The 16,834-nt window shown below is 68.3% G+C and overlaps 1 protein-coding gene across 3 annotated transcripts in view; it reads left to right on the forward strand.

Moving 5' to 3' along the window:
* NDRG3 (NDRG family member 3) overlaps positions 1–16,834 on the forward strand; it is a 52,526-nt gene that overhangs the window by 20,523 nt on the left and 15,169 nt on the right. For all 3 annotated transcript variants that reach the window (XM_075900763.1, XM_075900765.1, XM_075900764.1), the window contains 4 exons: positions 1,614–1,701; positions 4,550–4,585; positions 6,456–6,561; positions 16,370–16,490. In XM_075900763.1, the coding sequence (XP_075756878.1) occupies positions 1,645–1,701; positions 4,550–4,585; positions 6,456–6,561; positions 16,370–16,490 (320 nt within the window). In that variant the 5' untranslated portion in view covers positions 1,614–1,644. The remainder of the gene's footprint in view (positions 1–1,613; positions 1,702–4,549; positions 4,586–6,455; positions 6,562–16,369; positions 16,491–16,834) is intronic.

The following is a 16,834-nucleotide window of genomic DNA, read 5'->3' on the forward strand; positions in this document are numbered from 1 at the left end:
CTGGACTATGCAGACCCTGTGAACCCACCGCTGCCTGGAGCCAGGTACACGCTGAGGGGTCTGGAAGTGGTCCAGGGGGAGCGGAGGATGGTCAGATGGAGCTGATCACCCCATGATGGTGTCAGTGTTTCGGAGCGCATGCCCTGCTGACCCCAGTGGTCACCAAGGCAGCCAGTGCTAGGGCCCTGGGCCGGGCTGTGGTGGAGTAGGGAGGGGCCTACATTCCTTCCCCTCCCCCCCCCAATACTGGGTGGCAGTCTCCCCCTCTCCACTTGTGCTGAGAACTGTGCGTTTGCCGGCCCCGCCCTGAGCCAGGGCCTGGCTTAAAAACTGATGGTGGGCACTGTGTGTTTGTCTGCACCAGCCTGAACCAGGGTCAGGCTGTGTTGCTTTCGGCTAGCGCGGGTATTGTGGCCTGACCCATCCTCAGGCTCCACTGTGTTAAAGGGGCCGGTGGACTAATAAGTATGGGCCTGAGCACCAGCCAGGGGCCCAGGACTCAGCGAGACCGCTTACAGGAAGTGATGGGCGATCAGGTTTGTGTAGTCTCCCTTGTCCTGGCCTTGTGCTCCGTGTACTTTCTTCTCAGCGTTTCAGCTAGCAGGGCGTGGGCAGCAGTGCATCTGCAGATAGTCCAGCCCCTCTCCCTTATCCAGGCCACGCAGGACCTACAGGACTTTATGCTTTGGAAGAGTGCACCGCCCACTTGTGTTCTGCGGGACTGAGAGGGCACCAGGAGGCAAGTTGGGGGCTCTGGATTTTCTTAATGCAGCTCCTCAGAGAGATGAAGCTGACATGGAAGCTGGCTGGCTGCCTGCTGCCTTGGCTTGTCTCTCTTGATGAGGCATTAGCTCTGGGAGAAGGGAGAACAGGATACAGACGACATGGGCATGACCCGCCAGACTTTCTGTCTTTCAGGGCAGCTCCTGGCTGTCAGTTGCTTCCTCTAATCATGAGGTTACAGTCAGAATAAAAACTGCAGCTCGTCCCCAGTCACTAACAGCAGTCGGGAGGGGCGCGTTCCTCTGCTAGACCCTTTGATCGGTGTTTGAATGGTAAATGGCAGAACCAGAGTGAGAACGTGAGGCCTTGTCAGCAAAAGTCAGCTTTCGTCAGCAGACCTGTGGAGGTGTGTGCAGCGCAGCGCAGTACGGTGCGGTGAGGTGCATACGGTGCAGTGCGGTGCAGCGCAGCGCTCTTTCCTCCTGCAAAACTCTCCTCCTCTGCCAACACAAGGGTAATGCTTCCAGGGGAACGGGTACATCCCTGTCCCACAGTGCCAGTCCCGACAGCTCTGCGCAGCATTGTGAACGCTGCATCTGGTCCATGACATCTGATGCACAGTGCGTGGGGACGCCAGGCTCTTGCATGGTCTTCAGCAGGAGAGAGCTTCCTAGCAGGGGTTCCCTGCAGTGCCGGGCGTCACTTGGTCTCGCTCAGGGAAGCACAAACCAAGCTGCTTCCCTCTGTGATACAGACGCTCCATGTCGCACCGGGCACGTGGCCAGCAGCTTTCAGGCTGAGCGTGTCCTCGGAGCTGTGCTAGAATCAGAGCCGGGGAGGATCCTTTGAAATGTCGTCCTCTCTAACCCTGTCCTCTCTGCCTGTTGCAGGGTCCCTGCTTAGCCCCTCTCCCCCGTCGCCATGGATGAACTGCAGGACGTGCAGCTGACGGAGATCAAGCCCCTGCTGCACGATAAGGTAATGCTACTGGCTTGTGCCGGCTCCATGTGCAGCCTCAGGAATCCTGGGGGCCAGACTCCAGTCCCAGACGAACTAGCTTACTAGGCTCTGATGAGGGATCCTAGCCAGCTCTGCCAATGGGATGCAGCCAGTGCCATGAAGTCGTGAAGGGGGGGGGTGGAAATTGGTGCGGCAGGTGACCTCACTAAAACCCGGCGTGGTAAGAGATCTCTAGCAGGGCCATCCTTGTGCCAGAAATGATTGGGGTACCGGGTTCTCTGCCGTGTGGGGCCATGACTTCATTACCTGCCTGTTGTAGCCAGTGCTGCTTTAGCCGTGTTGGTCTCAGGATATGACACACGTGGTGGATGAGGTCATTTCTTTTGTGGACTAGCTCCTGAATGGTCCCTTCCAGCATGTGCTGACAGCCTGTGACGACAGACCCCTCTACGGTGCACGCCTCTGCAAGCACGCACCAACAATTGAGTCCGGTCCACCTCCTTAGCAGAGCTGCGCAGTGGCTCCAGGGCGGGGCCGTGTGGCAGGTGGCTGCCCCCCCCAGGAGCTACCACCTGACCCTGGCCCTAGTTTCAGCCCCCCCCACCCGCCAGGACTGGAGCTGCAGCCAGCGTGGGCTGCAGCTGGAGCCAGGGCTACAGTACTAAAAATAGCACCGCGGTCCCTGCACATGGGGCAGCCACCTTCCACATAGCCCCGCTCCATGTGCTGGGACTGGAGCTGGGGCTGTGGTGCTATTTTTAGTACCGTGGTCCCGGCCCCAGAAACCACCATGCAGCCTCAGCTCCAGCTGCTCCTGGGGCAGGACCGTGTGGCGGGCAGCTGCCCATGTGCCAGGACTGGTGCCAGGCGATGGTGCAGCTGTTCCTGGACCAGGATATTAAAAATAGCACTGCAGCCCCAGTTCCAGTCCCAGCACAAAGGGCAGCCGCCTGCCACACGGTCATGAGGGGATTGAGGGGTGCAGGTGTCAGGAAGGTAGTTCTCCCCCTTCCCCTTCCCTCACCTTCCAAGGAGAAGGGTGGGAGAGAAAAGGGCTTGTGCTAAGGGGAGAAGAGGGGGCCCGGGCAGGAGAAGAAAGGGGAAGGATCCAAGGGGCAAGGTGGAGGAAATGCCAGGTGGGGAAGGAGACAATGAGGAAAAGGGAAGGTGTCAGTGGAAGTGCAAAGGGGAGGGGACAGGGTGAGGCTAGGAGAGGAGAGGGGCAGAGGGGAGGGGCAATGGGGGCAAGAGGGAGGAAGAGGAGAGGGGAGCAGTGGGTGCCCAGAGAAGAGGGGTGAAAGGAGGGATGGGCACGAGGAAAGCAGGGGATGGAGCAAGTCGTGTGTGAGGGTGGAGAGGGGCGTGAGGCGAACTGGGGCAGAGGGTGGTGAGGGGGTGGGCAGCAGGGAGGAAGAGGGCACGGGGGGCAGGTGTCGGGAGGGAAGGGGGAGGCACCAGGAGGGTGCAGGGGTAAGGGAAGGTGCAGGTGCCAGGGGATTGTGGGGGTGAAGCAGACGGGCAGATACGTGGAGGGGAGGGACAGGCAGCAGAGGGGAGAGGCAGGGCAGGTGGGTAGAGGGAGGTGCTAGGAGAGAGGAAAGGGAGGGGGCTTGAGGAGGGGTGGGCACAGGGGGAAGGGAAGGGCGGGTGCAGGGGTCAGAGAGGATGGGGAGGGGGGTAGTTCCCCAAAGGGCTGAGGGCAGTGAGCAGGGCGGGAGCCAGGACTGCAGAGGAGAGTGAGGGGTGGGGGGGCAGCAGGCACCAGGGGAGCAGACGGGGGGACGAGAGGGGGTGGAGACACGGCAGCAGAGGGAAGGGGAGGGGTTGATAAGATATTTACATTTCTTAAGAACGTGGGTGCCGCGGTGGTGCCCGTCCCAGCAAGCGCTCGCGCCCTCAATACTGGTGCACAAGACACAGCTCTGCTCACGGGAGCAAAGTCCTAGTGGGAACCTGCTTCAGATGAACGGGTGGAGGCCCCTGTGAGAGGCCGTGTGGTCCTGCCACGGCCTGCCCCCAACAGGGCAGTAGAGAGCTCCGGGATTTGTAGCCATTAGCACTGGAAGGGACGTCAGGAGTCATCTTGTCAAAGCAAGACCCCGGCGTTGCCAGGCCCAGCCTGCAGGGGGGGCAGGTTCCACCACCTCCCGGGTGAAATGGTTTTCCTAATATCCAGCCCAGACTCGGGATGTTAAATTCCATGTGACTAGTCGAGGTAGCCTGGAGGGGTGCAGGGATCTGGCCTGAGCTGGGAAGGGGATTGGGGAGAGGATGTGGGAGGGGTATGGACGCAGGGTTTGGGGTCTGAGTGTACAGGAGGGGAGCAGAGGGTTGGAGTAGGGAGCCAGAGGCAGGCTCTGGCTGGGGGGCGCTTGCCTAGGTGGCCCCCGGACAGCAGGCCAGTGGGACCCTCAGGCAGGCAGGCTCCCTGCTTTCCACACGCCGCTGAAACCAGGCAGCTATGGGAGCCCTGTGCTCTCTGCACACCGTGCGGCCCCGGGGGCGGGCGGTACTTTGCACCCTGCCTGCGCCGGGCAGAGCCGCGAGATTGTGCTGCCAGCACAGCTGTGTTAACTGCAGGAGGGGCGGCTTGCACGCCTGCCCAGGAGAGCAAACCAGGCCTTCGCTTGGCTACCTGGCTGAGCCACGTGCTTGCCTGCAGTAGTGCCTGTCTAAGGATTCTCTGCAGAGCCAGCTGGGCCCTCTCTGTGGTGTCCACGCTGGTGCCACGCTGGCCTCGAAAGCAGCAAATCCAAGCTGCTGTGCCCGAGTGCAGGCCCAGGGCTCCTTGCCTCGTGGTTGACAGCTGGTCGGTCGATTGTGCTGGGGGCCGTGCTGACGGCCGCCTGCTCTTTCTCGTTGACAGAACGCTGCTCAGAACTTCCAGGACTTCGACTGCCAGGTAAGGAGCGAGCGGCCGGCCGGGCCCGTCCCACGCACAGAGAGCAGGTAACGGCCGGCGCGGTTACCAGGCCTGGTGCAGACACGACCCACTGAAGTCCTGCTGCCCTGCACTTGCAAAGGGCTAACTGAGCAGACCTGGACCATTACTCCTATTTGGATTGTAGTTGTGAGGGGGATTCGCGTCTCCCGGCACTTGCTAGTCATGGTGTCAGTTGGAACCGGCAAGCCCTGATTGCAGCCTTCCTGTCCAGTCCAGCGTAACTCGCCCCTTTTCGGTTCAGCAGGTGGCTGCGCAAGCCAGTGCTGCATGCCTCGCCCTGGGCGTGCGTGCGTAAGGCAGCGGGACGTTGGCCTTGCTCCTTGTGGCGTGGCAGCACCGGGCACTCTTGAGTTCAGAGCTGGGATCTAGAGCAGCGTTTCCTCTTCTGTCTCCACACGTGGGCCAGTGTCGTTCCCCAGGCGAGAAAGGAGCAAGCCCTTGCGCGAAGGCACTGTAGCCATGGCTAGACAGCTCTTAGCACCACAGAGCCAACTCCCACCTTTGGTGGGCCATGCTGGTTCTCCGGCTGCGCACCGCAGGACCCGGTGTGGTGTGGCAAAGCTTTCCGCTTGCCTTTGTGCATGCCAGTGGGCAGGATCCCCGTGTAGCCGCCATTTGACCCTACTAGCCCGCGGGCTGCTGTTAATGTACAGCTCAGCTCGCCGGCGTTGGCATCCCTCTGCCATCCCTAGGAAACGGGTCTTGGCTTTCGGCACTTGTCACCAGCTTTGGGCTTCGCGCACCACGTCAGAGCTGTGGCGGGGTTAGTCCCAGCCCTTGGAGAGGCGCTATTGCGCTGTGCAGCTGGGCTGGGGTCGGGTGTGAGGGGCGCGGCCGGGGCCGGGCGCACAGTGTGGCTGTGTTCAGAGTCCATGGGCTGGCTGCTTGCCTGTTGCGTTTCAAAGCTGGAGGAAGCTTAGGCCACGTCCTTGGCTGTCGCATCGTTCCTCGTGCTGCTGCTGGCACATGCTGCGCTTCCCCTAGGAGGAGCCCTTCTGAATATGTCACTTGTGCCTAAAATGGAACTCCGGGGGGCGCCCTGTGCTGCTGTTGGCACCAGGCTTTCATCGCGTTCTACACCGCCTTGGTCGCAGGGGCTGGTCACCGGGGCAGTGGCTTACCCCGTGCCAGGAGCTGGCTGGCCTGAGGTCAGAGCGCATGCCCTGGGGCTGCCGTTCTGCCTTCCCCACGACGGGTCGTGCATGCAGTGGAATCCTAGCGCTGCTTTCAGGTCGCTGGCCCTGACGCCTGGCGGGGCCGTTGGCAGGGCGTTTGTCTCGGGAGAGCTGGCTTGTGGCTGCCTCCAGGACACGCCTTGGCTTTGGTGCCAGGAAGCCAGCAGGCACATCTCTGCTCCTTGGTGTCACTGCTCTGAGGTGGGGGGCCAGCGCTCCTGGGAATGTGCCAGGCAGCAGTCTCTGTCGGGAGGGTGCTACGTCTGGGGAGACGCTGTCGTAGTCTCTTAATTTCTAGCCTTGTGCCAGCACGTGACCAAAAAGGGACCTTAACATTCAAACTGCCTGTTCCCAGGCCATTGTCCCCACTGCCTGTCATGGAAATGTCTTCCCTGCCCGCTCACTGTGGTCTGCCGCGCGGTGAAGTAGGGCAGGGTACCCTGTGCTAGGCAATCACGAGGGTGGGCTACGTCTTCCAGGAGCTGAGAGCCGCACAGGGCTTTGCCAGTGTGAGTCGTCCCTATGGGAACAGGAGAGCACCCAGGACACGTAGCCAGACTCCTTCCTCGGGCGCCCCGTCCTCGCTGGGGCTGTCAGACCCAGTCTGCACCCAGCTGTGACCCCGCAGTGAAGCTCTTGTCTTCTCTCTGCAGGAGCATGACATCGAGACAGCGTCCGGGGTCATCCATGTCACCCTGCGGGGCACCCCGAAGGGGAACCGCCCGGTCATCCTCACCTACCACGATATTGGCCTCAACCGTAAGTCCTCTTGCTCCAAGGACTGGCTCCCTCTCCCGCCTGCCTCCGTTGGGTGATCCGAGGAATGGAAAACCTGTCTTATGAAAGGAGGCTCAAGGAGCTTGGCTTGTTTACCTTAACCAAAAGAAGGCTGAGGGGGGACATGATTGCTCTCCGTAAATATTAGAGGGATAAATACCAGGGAGGGAGAGGAATTATTTAAGTTTAATACCAATGTGGACACAAGAACAAATGGATATAAGCTGGCTAGTAGGAAGTTTAGACTTGAGATTAGACGAAGGTTTCTAACCATTAGAGGAGTGAGGTTCTGGAACGGCCTTCCAAGGGAAGTAGTGGGGGCAAAAGATCTATCTGGCTTCAAGATTAAACTAGATGGGTTTATGAAGGGGATGGTTTGATGAGATAACATGATCTTGGTAACTAATTGACCATTCATTATCAGTGGGAAATAGGTCAATGGAGGGATGATAGGAGTTACTATAGAGAACTTTCTGGGTGTCTGGCTGGTGAGTCTTGCCCACATGCTCAGGGTTTAGCTGATCGCCATATTTGGGGTCGGGAAGGAATTTTCCTCCAGGGTAGATTGGCAGAGGCCCTGGAGGTTTTTCGCCTTCCTCTGTAGCATGGGGCACAGATCACAGCTGGAGGATTCTCTGCATCTTGGGGTCTTCAAACTATTTGAAGGCTTCAATATCTGAGATATAGGTGAGAGGATTATTCGAGGAGGGGTGGGTGAGATTCTGTTGCCGGCGCTGTGCAGGGGGTCAGACTAGATGATCACAATGGTCCCTGCTGACCTTAAAGTCTATGAGACTGCTCACCTGGCCAGAGATTCCAGAGCGCCGGAGCCCAGAGAGCCTGCACGGGGCCCAGGTACAGCCCAGAGGGAGTGTGGAAAGAGCCCAGGGTAGCTGACCACCATTTGGCTGGGCCAGAACCAGGTCAGCGTGTTGTGGTACGGATCCCTGCTGACCCAGTGGCAGACTGCTCTGCTGCTACTAGGGCCCTGGACTGGGATGCAGTGCAGGGGGTGGGCTTGCGCCCCCCTGCTCCCACTCTTGGATGGCCGTCTCCCCCCTCGGCTATCCCTGACCAGCAGCCGGAACCTGCTGGACCCCTGCATGAGGAAGAGGGACCGACTGGCTTTGTAGCGACAGGACTTGAGAACTATTCATCTGTTTCTTTGCCTGACGCCCTGCCCTGAAACGGGCCTTGGGCCCAGAACCGTTTCCCTGACGCCCGGCCCTGAACCGGGCCTTGGGCCCAGAACCGTTTCCCTGACGCCCGGCCCTGAACCGGGCCTTGGGCCCAGAACCGTTTCCCTGCCGCCCGGCCCTGAACCGGGCCTTGGGCCCAGAACCGTTTCCCTGACGCCCCGCCCTGAACCGGGCCTTGGGCCCAGAACCATTTCCCTGACGCCCGGCCCTGAACCGGGCCTTGGGCCCAGAACCGTTTCCCTGACGCCCGGCCCTGAACCGGGCCTTGGGCCCAGAACCATTTCCCTGCCGCCCGGCCCTGAACCGGGCCTTGGGCCCAGAACCGTTTGCCTGCCGCCCGGCCCTGAACCGGGCCTTGGGCCCAGAACCGTTTCCCTGCCGCCCCGCCCTGAACCGGGCCTTGGGCCCAGAACCGTTTCCCTGCCGCCCCGCCCTGAACCGGGCCTTGGGCCCAGAACCGTTTCCCTGCCGCCCGGCCCTGAACCGGGCCTTGGGCCCAGAACCGTTTCCCTGACGCCCGGCCCTGAACCGGGCCTTGGGCCCAGAACCGTTTCCCTGACGCCCGGCCCTGAACCGGGCCTTGGGCCCAGAACCGTTTCCCTGACGCCCGGCCCTGAACCGGGCCTTGGGCCCAGAACCGTTTCCCTGCCGCCCCGCCCTGAACTGGGCCTTGGGCCCAGAACCATTTCCCTGCCGCCCCTCCCTGAACCGGGCCTTGGGCCCAGAACCGTTTGCCTGCCGCCCCGCCCTGAACCGGGCCTTGGGCCCAGAACCGTTTGCCTGCCGCCCCGCCCTGAACCGGGCCTTGGGCCCAGAACCGTTTCCCTGCCGCCCGGCCCTGAACCGGGCCTTGGGCCCAGAACCGTTTCCCTGCCGCCCGGCCCTGAACCGGGCCTTGGGCCCAGAACCGTTTCCCTGCCGCCCCGCCCTGAACCGGGCCTTGGGCCCAGAACCGTTTGCCTGCCGCCCCGCCCTGAACCGGGCCTTGGGCCCAGAACCGTTTGCCTGCCGCCCCGCCCTGAACCGGGCCTTGGGCCCAGAACCGTTTGCCTGCCGCCCCGCCCTGAACCTGGCCTTGGGCCCAGAACCGTTTCCCTGCCGCCCGGCCCTGAACCGGGCCTTGGGCCCAGAACCGTTTCCCTGCCGCCCGGCCCTGAACCGGGCCTTGGGCCCAGAACCGTTTCCCTGCCGCCCGGCCCTGAACCGGGCCTTGGGCCCAGAACCGTTTCCCTGCCGCCCGGCCCTGAACCGGGCCTTGGGCCCAGAACCGTTTCCCTGACGCCCGGCCCTGAACCGGGCCTTGGGCCCAGAACCGTTTCCCTGCCGCCCGGCCCTGAACCGGGCCTTGGGCCCAGAACCGTTTCCCTGACGCCCGGCCCTGAACCGGGCCTTGGGCCCAGAACCGTTTCCCTGACGCCCGGCCCTGAACCGGGCCTTGGGCCCAGAACCGTTTCCCTGACGCCCCGCCCTGAACCGGGCCTTGGGCCCAGAACCGTTTCCCTGACGCCCGGCCCTGAACCGGGCCTTGGGCCCAGAACCGTTTCCCTGACGCCCGGCCCTGAACCGGGCCTTGGGCCCAGAACCGTTTGCCTGCCGCCCTGCCCTGAACCGGGCCTTGGGCCCAGAACCGTTTGCCTGCCGCCCGGCCCTGAACCGGGCCTTGGGCCCAGAACCGTTTGCCTGCCGCCCGGCCCTGAACCGGGCCTTGGGCCCAGAACCGTTTCCCTGCCGCCCTGCCCTGAACCGGGCCTTGGGCCCAGAACCGTTTGCCTGCCGCCCTGCCCTGAACCGGGCCTTGGGCCCAGAACCGTTTCCCTGCCGCCCTGCCCTGAACCGGGCCTTGGGCGCCCCTGACGGCTGTGTGAGACGGCGAACTGCCCCATAAGCCGAAAGCCACAACTAATTCCCCACAAGAGACTAAGCAGGGTGTAGTGGGGTGGAGTGGCCTCCTGCTGACCCAGAGGGGAAGGAGCCCCTCCCGGAGCCCTACTGGCTACAGTAACTTACCCTTTAAACCATCTTCTGAACCACGTGACTGGAGAATAGCTAATGGGATGCCAGTTCTTTAAAAGGGCCCTACAGGTGATCCTGGCAATTACAGGCCAGTAAATCTAACTTCAGTACTGGGCAAACTGGTTAAAGCTGTATTATTAAGAACAAAAGTATCAGATGAACATGATTTGTGGGGGGACAAGCCAACACAGCTTTCTACAAAGGGAAATCTACTAGAATACTCTGAGGGGTCCAAAAGCATGAGGACAAGGGAGGGCAGTGGGACACAGTGTACTTAGATTTCCAGAAAGCCTTTGACGGGGCTTTTTACCAAAGGGTTTTAAGCAAAGTAAGTTGTCATGGGATAAGAGGGAAGGTCCTTTCATGGCTTAGTAACTGGTTTACTTAGTAACCGGTGCCAGCAGATGGCCATGCTGGGGTTGGGGGTGGTGCCGGCGGGCAGCTGTGCCAGGGTCGGGGCGGTGCCAGTGTGGGGGCAGTGCCGGCAGCTGGCAGTGCCGGGTTCGAGGCGGTGCCGGGGTGGGGGCGGTGCCGGCGGGCAGCTGTGCCGGGTTCGGGGTGGGGGCGGTGCCAGCAGACAGCTGTGCCAGGGTCGGGGCGGTGCCGACGGGCGGCTGTGCCGGGGTGGGGGCAGTGCCAGCGGGCAGCTATGTTGGGGTTGAGGCGGTGCCGGCGGGCGGCCGTGCCGGGTTCGGGGTGGGGGCGGTGCCGGCAGGCAGCCGTGCCAGGGTCGGGGTCGGGGCAGTGCTGGCGGGCGGCTGTGCCGGGGTGGGGGCGGTGCCGGCGAGCAGCTGTGTCGGGGTCGGGGTGGTGCCGGGGTGGGGGCATTGCCGCCGGGCGGCTGTGCCGGGGTTGGAGCGGTGCCGGCGAGCAGCTGTGTCGGGGTCGGGGCGGTGCCAGGGTGGGGGCATTGCCGCCGGGCGGCTGTGCCGGGGTTGGAGCGGTGCCGGGGTGGGGGCAGTGCCGGCGGCCGGCTGTGCCGCGGTCGGGGCGGTGCCGGGGTGGTTGCAGTGCCGGCGGGCAGCTGTGCCGGAGTCGGGGCGGTGCTGGTGGGTGGCTGTGCCAGGGTCGGGGCAGTGCCGGCAGGCGGCTGAGCCGGGGTCGGAGCGGTGCCGGGGTGGGCGCAGTGGCGGCGAGCAGCTGTGCCAGGGTCGGAGCGGTGCCGGGGTGGGGGCAGTGGCGGTGAGCAGCTGTGTCGGGGTCGGGGCGGTGCTGGTGGGTGGCTGTGCCAGGGTCGGGGCGGTGCCGGGGTGGGGGCAGTGACGGCGAGCAGCTGGGTCGGGGCGGTGCCGGGGTGGTTGCAGTGGCAGCGGGCGGCTGTGCCGTGGTCGGGGCGGTGCCGGGGTGGGATCGGTGCCGGCGGGCGGCTGTGCAGGGGTCGGGGCGGTGCCGGCGGGCGGCTGTGCAGGGGTCGGGGCGGTGCCGGCGGGCGGCTGTGCAGGGGTCGGGGCAGTGCTGGCGGGCGGCTGAGCCGGGGTCGGAGCGGTGCCGGGGTGGGCGCAGTGGCGGTGAGCAGCTGTGTCGGGGTCGGGGCGGTGCTGGTGGGTGGCTGTGCCAGGGTCGGGGCGGTGCCGGGGTGGGGGCAGTGCGGGCGGGCGGCTGTGCCGGGGTCAGAGCGGTGCCGGGGTGGGGGCAGTGACGGCGAGCAGCTGGGTCGGGGCGGTGCCGGGGTGGTTGCAGTGGCAGCGGGCGGCTGTGCCGGGGTCGGGGCGGTGCCGGGGTGGGAGCGGAGCCGGCGGGCGGCTGTGCAGGGGTCGGGGCGGTGCCGGCGGGCGGCTGTGCAGGGGTCGGGGCGGTGCCGGCGGGCGGCTGTGCAGGGGTCGGGGCAGTGCTGGCGGGCGGCTGAGCCGGGGTCGGAGCGGTGCCGGGGTGGGCGCAGTGGCGGTGAGCAGCTGTGTCGGGGTCGGGGCGGTGCTGGTGGGTGGCTGTGCCAGGGTCGGGGCGGTGCCGGGGTGGGGGCAGTGCGGGCGGGCGGCTGTGCCGGGGTCAGAGCGGTGCCGGAGTGGGGGCAGTGACGGCGAGCCGCTGGGTCGGGGCGGTGCCGGGGTGGTTGCAGTGGCAGCGGGCGGCTGTGCCGGGGTCTGGGCGGTGCCGGGGTGGTTGCAGTGGCAGCGGGCGGCTGTGCCGGGGTCGGGGCGGTGCCGGGGTGGGAGCGGAGCCGGCGGGCGGCTGTGTAGGGGTCGGGGCGGTGCCGGCGAGCAGCTGTGTCGGGGTCGGGGTGGTGCTGGTGGGTGGCTGTGCCAGGGTTGGGGCAGTGCCGGGGTAGGGACAGTGCCGGCGGGCGGCTGTGCTGGGGTCGGGGCGGTGCCGGGGTGGGGGCAGTGCCTGCGGGCGGCTGTGCCGGTGGGTGGCTGTGCCGGGGTGGGGGCAGTGGCGGCGAGCAGCTGTGTCGGGGTCAGGGTGGTGCTGGTGGGTGGCTGTGCCAGGGTTGGGGCAGTGCCGGGGTAGGGACAGTGCCGGCGGGCGGCTGTGCTGGGGTCGGGGCGGTGCCGGGGTGGGGGCAGTGCCTGCGGGCGGCTGTGCCGGGGTTGGGGCGGTGCCGGGGTGGTTGCAGTGGCAGCGGGCAGCTGTGCCAGGGTGGGGGTGGTGCTGGTGGGTGGCTGTGCCAGGGTTGGGGCAGTGCCGGGGTAGGGGCAGTGCCGGCGGGCGGCTGTGCCGGAGTCGGGGCGGTGCCGGGGTGGCTGCAGTGGCGGCGGGCGGCTGTGCCGGGGCGGGGCGGTGCCAGGGTGGGGGCAGTGGCGGCGGGCGTCTGGGGCGGGGCGGTGCCGGGGTGGTTGCAGTGCCGGCGGGCGGCTGTGCCGGCGGCGGGGCGGTACCAGGGTGGGGGCAGTGCTGGCGAGCAGCTGTGTCGGGGTCGGGGCGGTGCTGGTGGGTGGCTGTGCCGGGGTCGGGACGGTGCGGGGTGGAGCAGTGCCAGCGGGCGGCTGAGCCGGGGTCGGGGCGGTGCCGGGGTGGTTGCAGTGGCAGCTGTGCCGGGGTCGGGGCAGTACCAGCGGGCAGCTATGTTGGGGTTGAGGCAGCTGTCTGCGTCGGGGCAGTGCCGGTGGGTGGCTGTGCCGGGGTCGGGACGGTGCTGGGGTGGGGGCAGTGCCGGCGACCAGCTGTGTCGAGGTCGGGCCGGTGCCGGTGGGTGGCTGTGCCAGGGTCGGGGTAGTGCTGGGGTGGGGGCCGTGCCGGCGGGCGGCTGTGCTGGGGTCGGGGCAGTGCCGGCGGGCGGCTTTACCCGTGTTGGGGCGGTGCCGGGGTGGGGGCAGTGCCGGCGAGCAGCTGTGCCGGGGTGGGGGCGGTGCCGGGGTGGTTGCAGTGCCGCCGGGCGGCTGTGCCGGGGTCGGGCGGTGCGGGGTGGGGGCAGTGCTGGCGGGCGGCAGGGCCGGGGTGGGGGCGGTGCCGGCGAGCAGCCGTGTCGCGGTCTGGGCGGTGCCGGTGGGCGGCTGTGCCAGGGTCGGGGCGGTGCCAGGGTGGGCGCAGTGCCGCTGGGCGGCTGTGCCGGGGTTGGGGCGGTGCCGGGGTGGGGGCAGTGCCGGCGGGCGGCTGTGCCGGGGTTGGGGCGTTGCCGGGGTGGGGGCAGTGGCGGCGACCAGCTGTGTCGGGGTCGGGGCGGTGACTGTGGGTGGCTGTGCCGGGGTTGAGGCAGTGCCGGCGGGCGGCCGTACCGGGTTCGGGGCGGTGCCGGGGTTGGGGCGGTGCCGGCGAGCAACTGTGTCGGTGTGGGGGCGGTGCCGGTGGGCAGCTGTGCCGGGGTGGGGGCGGTGCCGGGGTGGGAGCAGTGCCAGTGAGCAGCTGTGTCGGGGTTGGGGCGGAGCCGGTGGGTGGCTGTGCCAGGGTCGGGGCAGTGCCGGGGTGGGGGCAGTGCCGGCGAGCAGCTGTCGCGGTCGGGGCGGTACCGGTGGGCGGCTGCCCCCACCCCGGCACCGACCCCGGCACAGCCGCCCACCGGTACCGCCCCCACCCCGGCACCGACCCCGGCACAGTGCCGGTGGGCGGCTGTGCTAGGGTTGCGGCGTTGCCGGGGTGGGGGCAGTGCCGGTGTGCAGCTGTGTCGGGGTCGAGGCGGTGCTGGTGGGTGGCTGTGCCAGGGTTGTGGCAGTGCCGGGGTGGGGGCAGTGCCGGCGGGCGGCTGTGCCGGGGTGGGGGCGGTGCCGGGGTGGGGGCGGTGCCGGCGGGCGGCGGTGCCGGCGGGCGGCTGTGCCGGGGTCGGGGTGGTGCCGGGGTGGCTGCAGTGGCGGCGGGCGGCTGTGGCGGGGCGGGGTGGTGCTGGGGTGGGGGCGGTGCCGGAGAGCAGCTGTGTCGGGGTTGGGGCGGTGCCGGGGTGGGGGCTGTGTCGGCGGGCGGCTGTGCCGGTGTCGGGGCGGTGCCGGGGTGGGGGCAGTGCCGGCGGGCGGCTGTGCCGGGGTCGGGGCGGTGCCGGGGTGGGGGCAGTGCCGGCGGGCGGCTGTGCCGGGGTCGGGGCGGTGCCGGGGTGGTTGCAGTGGCAGCTGTGCCGGGGTCGGGGCAGTACCAGCGGGCAGCTATGTTGGGGTTGAGGCAGCTGTCTGCGTCGGGGCAGTGCCGGTGGGTGGCTGTGCCGGGGTCGGGACGGTGCTGGGGTGGGGGCAGTGCCGGCGACCAGCTGTGTCGAGGTCGGGCCGGTGCCGGTGGGTGGCTGTGCCAGGGTCGGGGTAGTGCTGGGGTGGGGGCCGTGCCGGCGGGCGGCTGTGCTGGGGTCGGGGCAGTGCCGGCGGGCGGCTTTACCCGTGTTGGGGCGGTGCCGGGGTGGGGGCAGTGCCGGCGAGCAGCTGTGCCGGGGTGGGGGCGGTGCCGGGGTGGTTGCAGTGCCGCCGGGCGGCTGTGCCGGGGTCGGGCGGTGCGGGGTGGGGGCAGTGCTGGCGGGCGGCAGGGCCGGGGTGGGGGCGGTGCCGGCGAGCAGCCGTGTCGCGGTCTGGGCGGTGCCGGTGGGCGGCTGTGCCAGGGTCGGGGCGGTGCCAGGGTGGGCGCAGTGCCGCTGGGCGGCTGTGCCGGGGTTGGGGCGGTGCCGGGGTGGGGGCAGTGCCGGCGGGCGGCTGTGCCGGGGTTGGGGCGTTGCCGGGGTGGGGGCAGTGGCGGCGACCAGCTGTGTCGGGGTCGGGGCGGTGACTGTGGGTGGCTGTGCCGGGGTTGAGGCAGTGCCGGCGGGCGGCCGTACCGGGTTCGGGGCGGTGCCGGGGTTGGGGCGGTGCCGGCGAGCAACTGTGTCGGTGTGGGGGCGGTGCCGGTGGGCAGCTGTGCCGGGGTGGGGGCGGTGCCGGGGTGGGAGCAGTGCCAGTGAGCAGCTGTGTCGGGGTTGGGGCGGAGCCGGTGGGTGGCTGTGCCAGGGTCGGGGCAGTGCCGGGGTGGGGGCAGTGCCGGCGAGCAGCTGTCGCGGTCGGGGCGGTACCGGTGGGCGGCTGCCCCCACCCCGGCACCGACCCCGGCACAGCCGCCCACCGGTACCGCCCCCACCCCGGCACCGACCCCGGCACAGTGCCGGTGGGCGGCTGTGCTAGGGTTGCGGCGTTGCCGGGGTGGGGGCAGTGCCGGTGTGCAGCTGTGTCGGGGTCGAGGCGGTGCTGGTGGGTGGCTGTGCCAGGGTTGTGGCAGTGCCGGGGTGGGGGCTGTGTCGGCGGGCGGCTGTGCCGGGGTCGGGGCGGTGCCGGGGTGGGGGCAGTGCCGGAGGGCGGCTGTGCCGGGGTCGGGGCGGTGCCGGGGTGGGGGCAGTGCCGGCGGGCGGCTGTGCCGGGGTCGGGGCGGTGCCGGGGTGGGGGCAGTGCCGGCGGGCGGCTGTGCCGGGGTCGGGGCGGTGCCGGGGTGGGGGCAGACGGCTGTGCGGGGTTGGGGCTGTGCTGGGGTCGGGGCGGTGCCGGGGTGGGGGCAGTGGTGGCGGACGGCTGTGCGGGGTTGGGGCAGTGGCGGCGGGCGGCTGTGCCGGGGTCGGGGCTGTGCCGGGGTGGGGGCAGTGGCGGCGGGCGGCTGTGCCGGGGTCGGGGCTGTGCCGGGGTGGGGGCAGTGGCGGCGGGCGGCTGTGCCGGGGTCGGGGCGGTGCCGGGGTGGGGGCAGTGGCGGCGGGCGGCTGTGCCGGGGTCGGGCCGGTGCCGGGGTGGGGGCAGTGGCGGCGGGCGGCTGTGCCGGGGTCGGGGCCGGGGCGGTGCCGGGGTGGGGGCAGTGGCGGCGGGCGGCTGTGCCGGGGTGGGGGCAGTGGCGGTGCCGGGGTGGGGGCAGTGGCGGCGGGCGGCTGTGCCGGGGTGGGGGCAGTGGCGGCGGGCGGCTCTGCCGGGGTGGGGGCAGTGCCGGCGGGCGGCTGTGGCGGGGTGGGGGCAGTGGCGGCGGGCGGCTGTGCCGGGGTCGGGGTGGTGCCGGGGTGGGGGCAGTGGCGGCGGGCGGCTGTGCCGGGGTGGGGGCGGTGCCGGGGTGGGGGCAGTGGCGGCGGGCGGCTGTGCCGGGGTGGGGGCGGTGCCGGGGTGGGGGCAGTGGCGGCGGGCGGCTCTGCCGGGGTGGGGGCAGTGCCGGGGTGGGGGCAGTGGCGGCGGGCGGCTCTGCCGGGGTGGGGGCAGACCCCAAGGCTCACGGGGTGTTTCTTCTTGCAGACAAATCCTGTTTCAATGCATTCTTTAACTTCGAGGACATGCAGGAGGTTACCCAGCACTTCGCTGTGTGCCACGTGGATGCCCCCGGCCAGCAGGAGGGAGCGCCCCCTTTCCCAAGTGGGTAAGAACTCTCAGAAGCCCCTTCGCGGAGCTCCCTCCAGGATGCTGCTCCCTCCAAATGGGGTGCCCCGCAGCAGAGGCAGGTGCCGTGGCGGGATCAGTCCAGCCGGCAGGAGCTCTGCCCTTTGAGCAGAGGGAGACTTGCGTGGCTCTTAGCAGTGCTGGAGGAGGTGCTGCCGGTCCCCGCAGAGCCCGCTGCCGTAGCTCTCTGGCCCCCAGCCTGGGGCCGCGCTGCCGGGATCCCTGCCAACACAGATGATGGGGCAGCCGGCGCCGATGGAACGGGCCTGGCACGTGGAAGGCCCTCGTGAGGGGGGTCCGGGTCGCTCTGCTGCGCTAACTCCA

The sequence above is a fragment of the Pelodiscus sinensis genome, chromosome 18, assembly GCF_049634645.1.
Source record: "Pelodiscus sinensis isolate JC-2024 chromosome 18, ASM4963464v1, whole genome shotgun sequence".
In the NCBI taxonomy this organism is placed as follows: Eukaryota; Metazoa; Chordata; order Testudines; family Trionychidae; genus Pelodiscus; species Pelodiscus sinensis.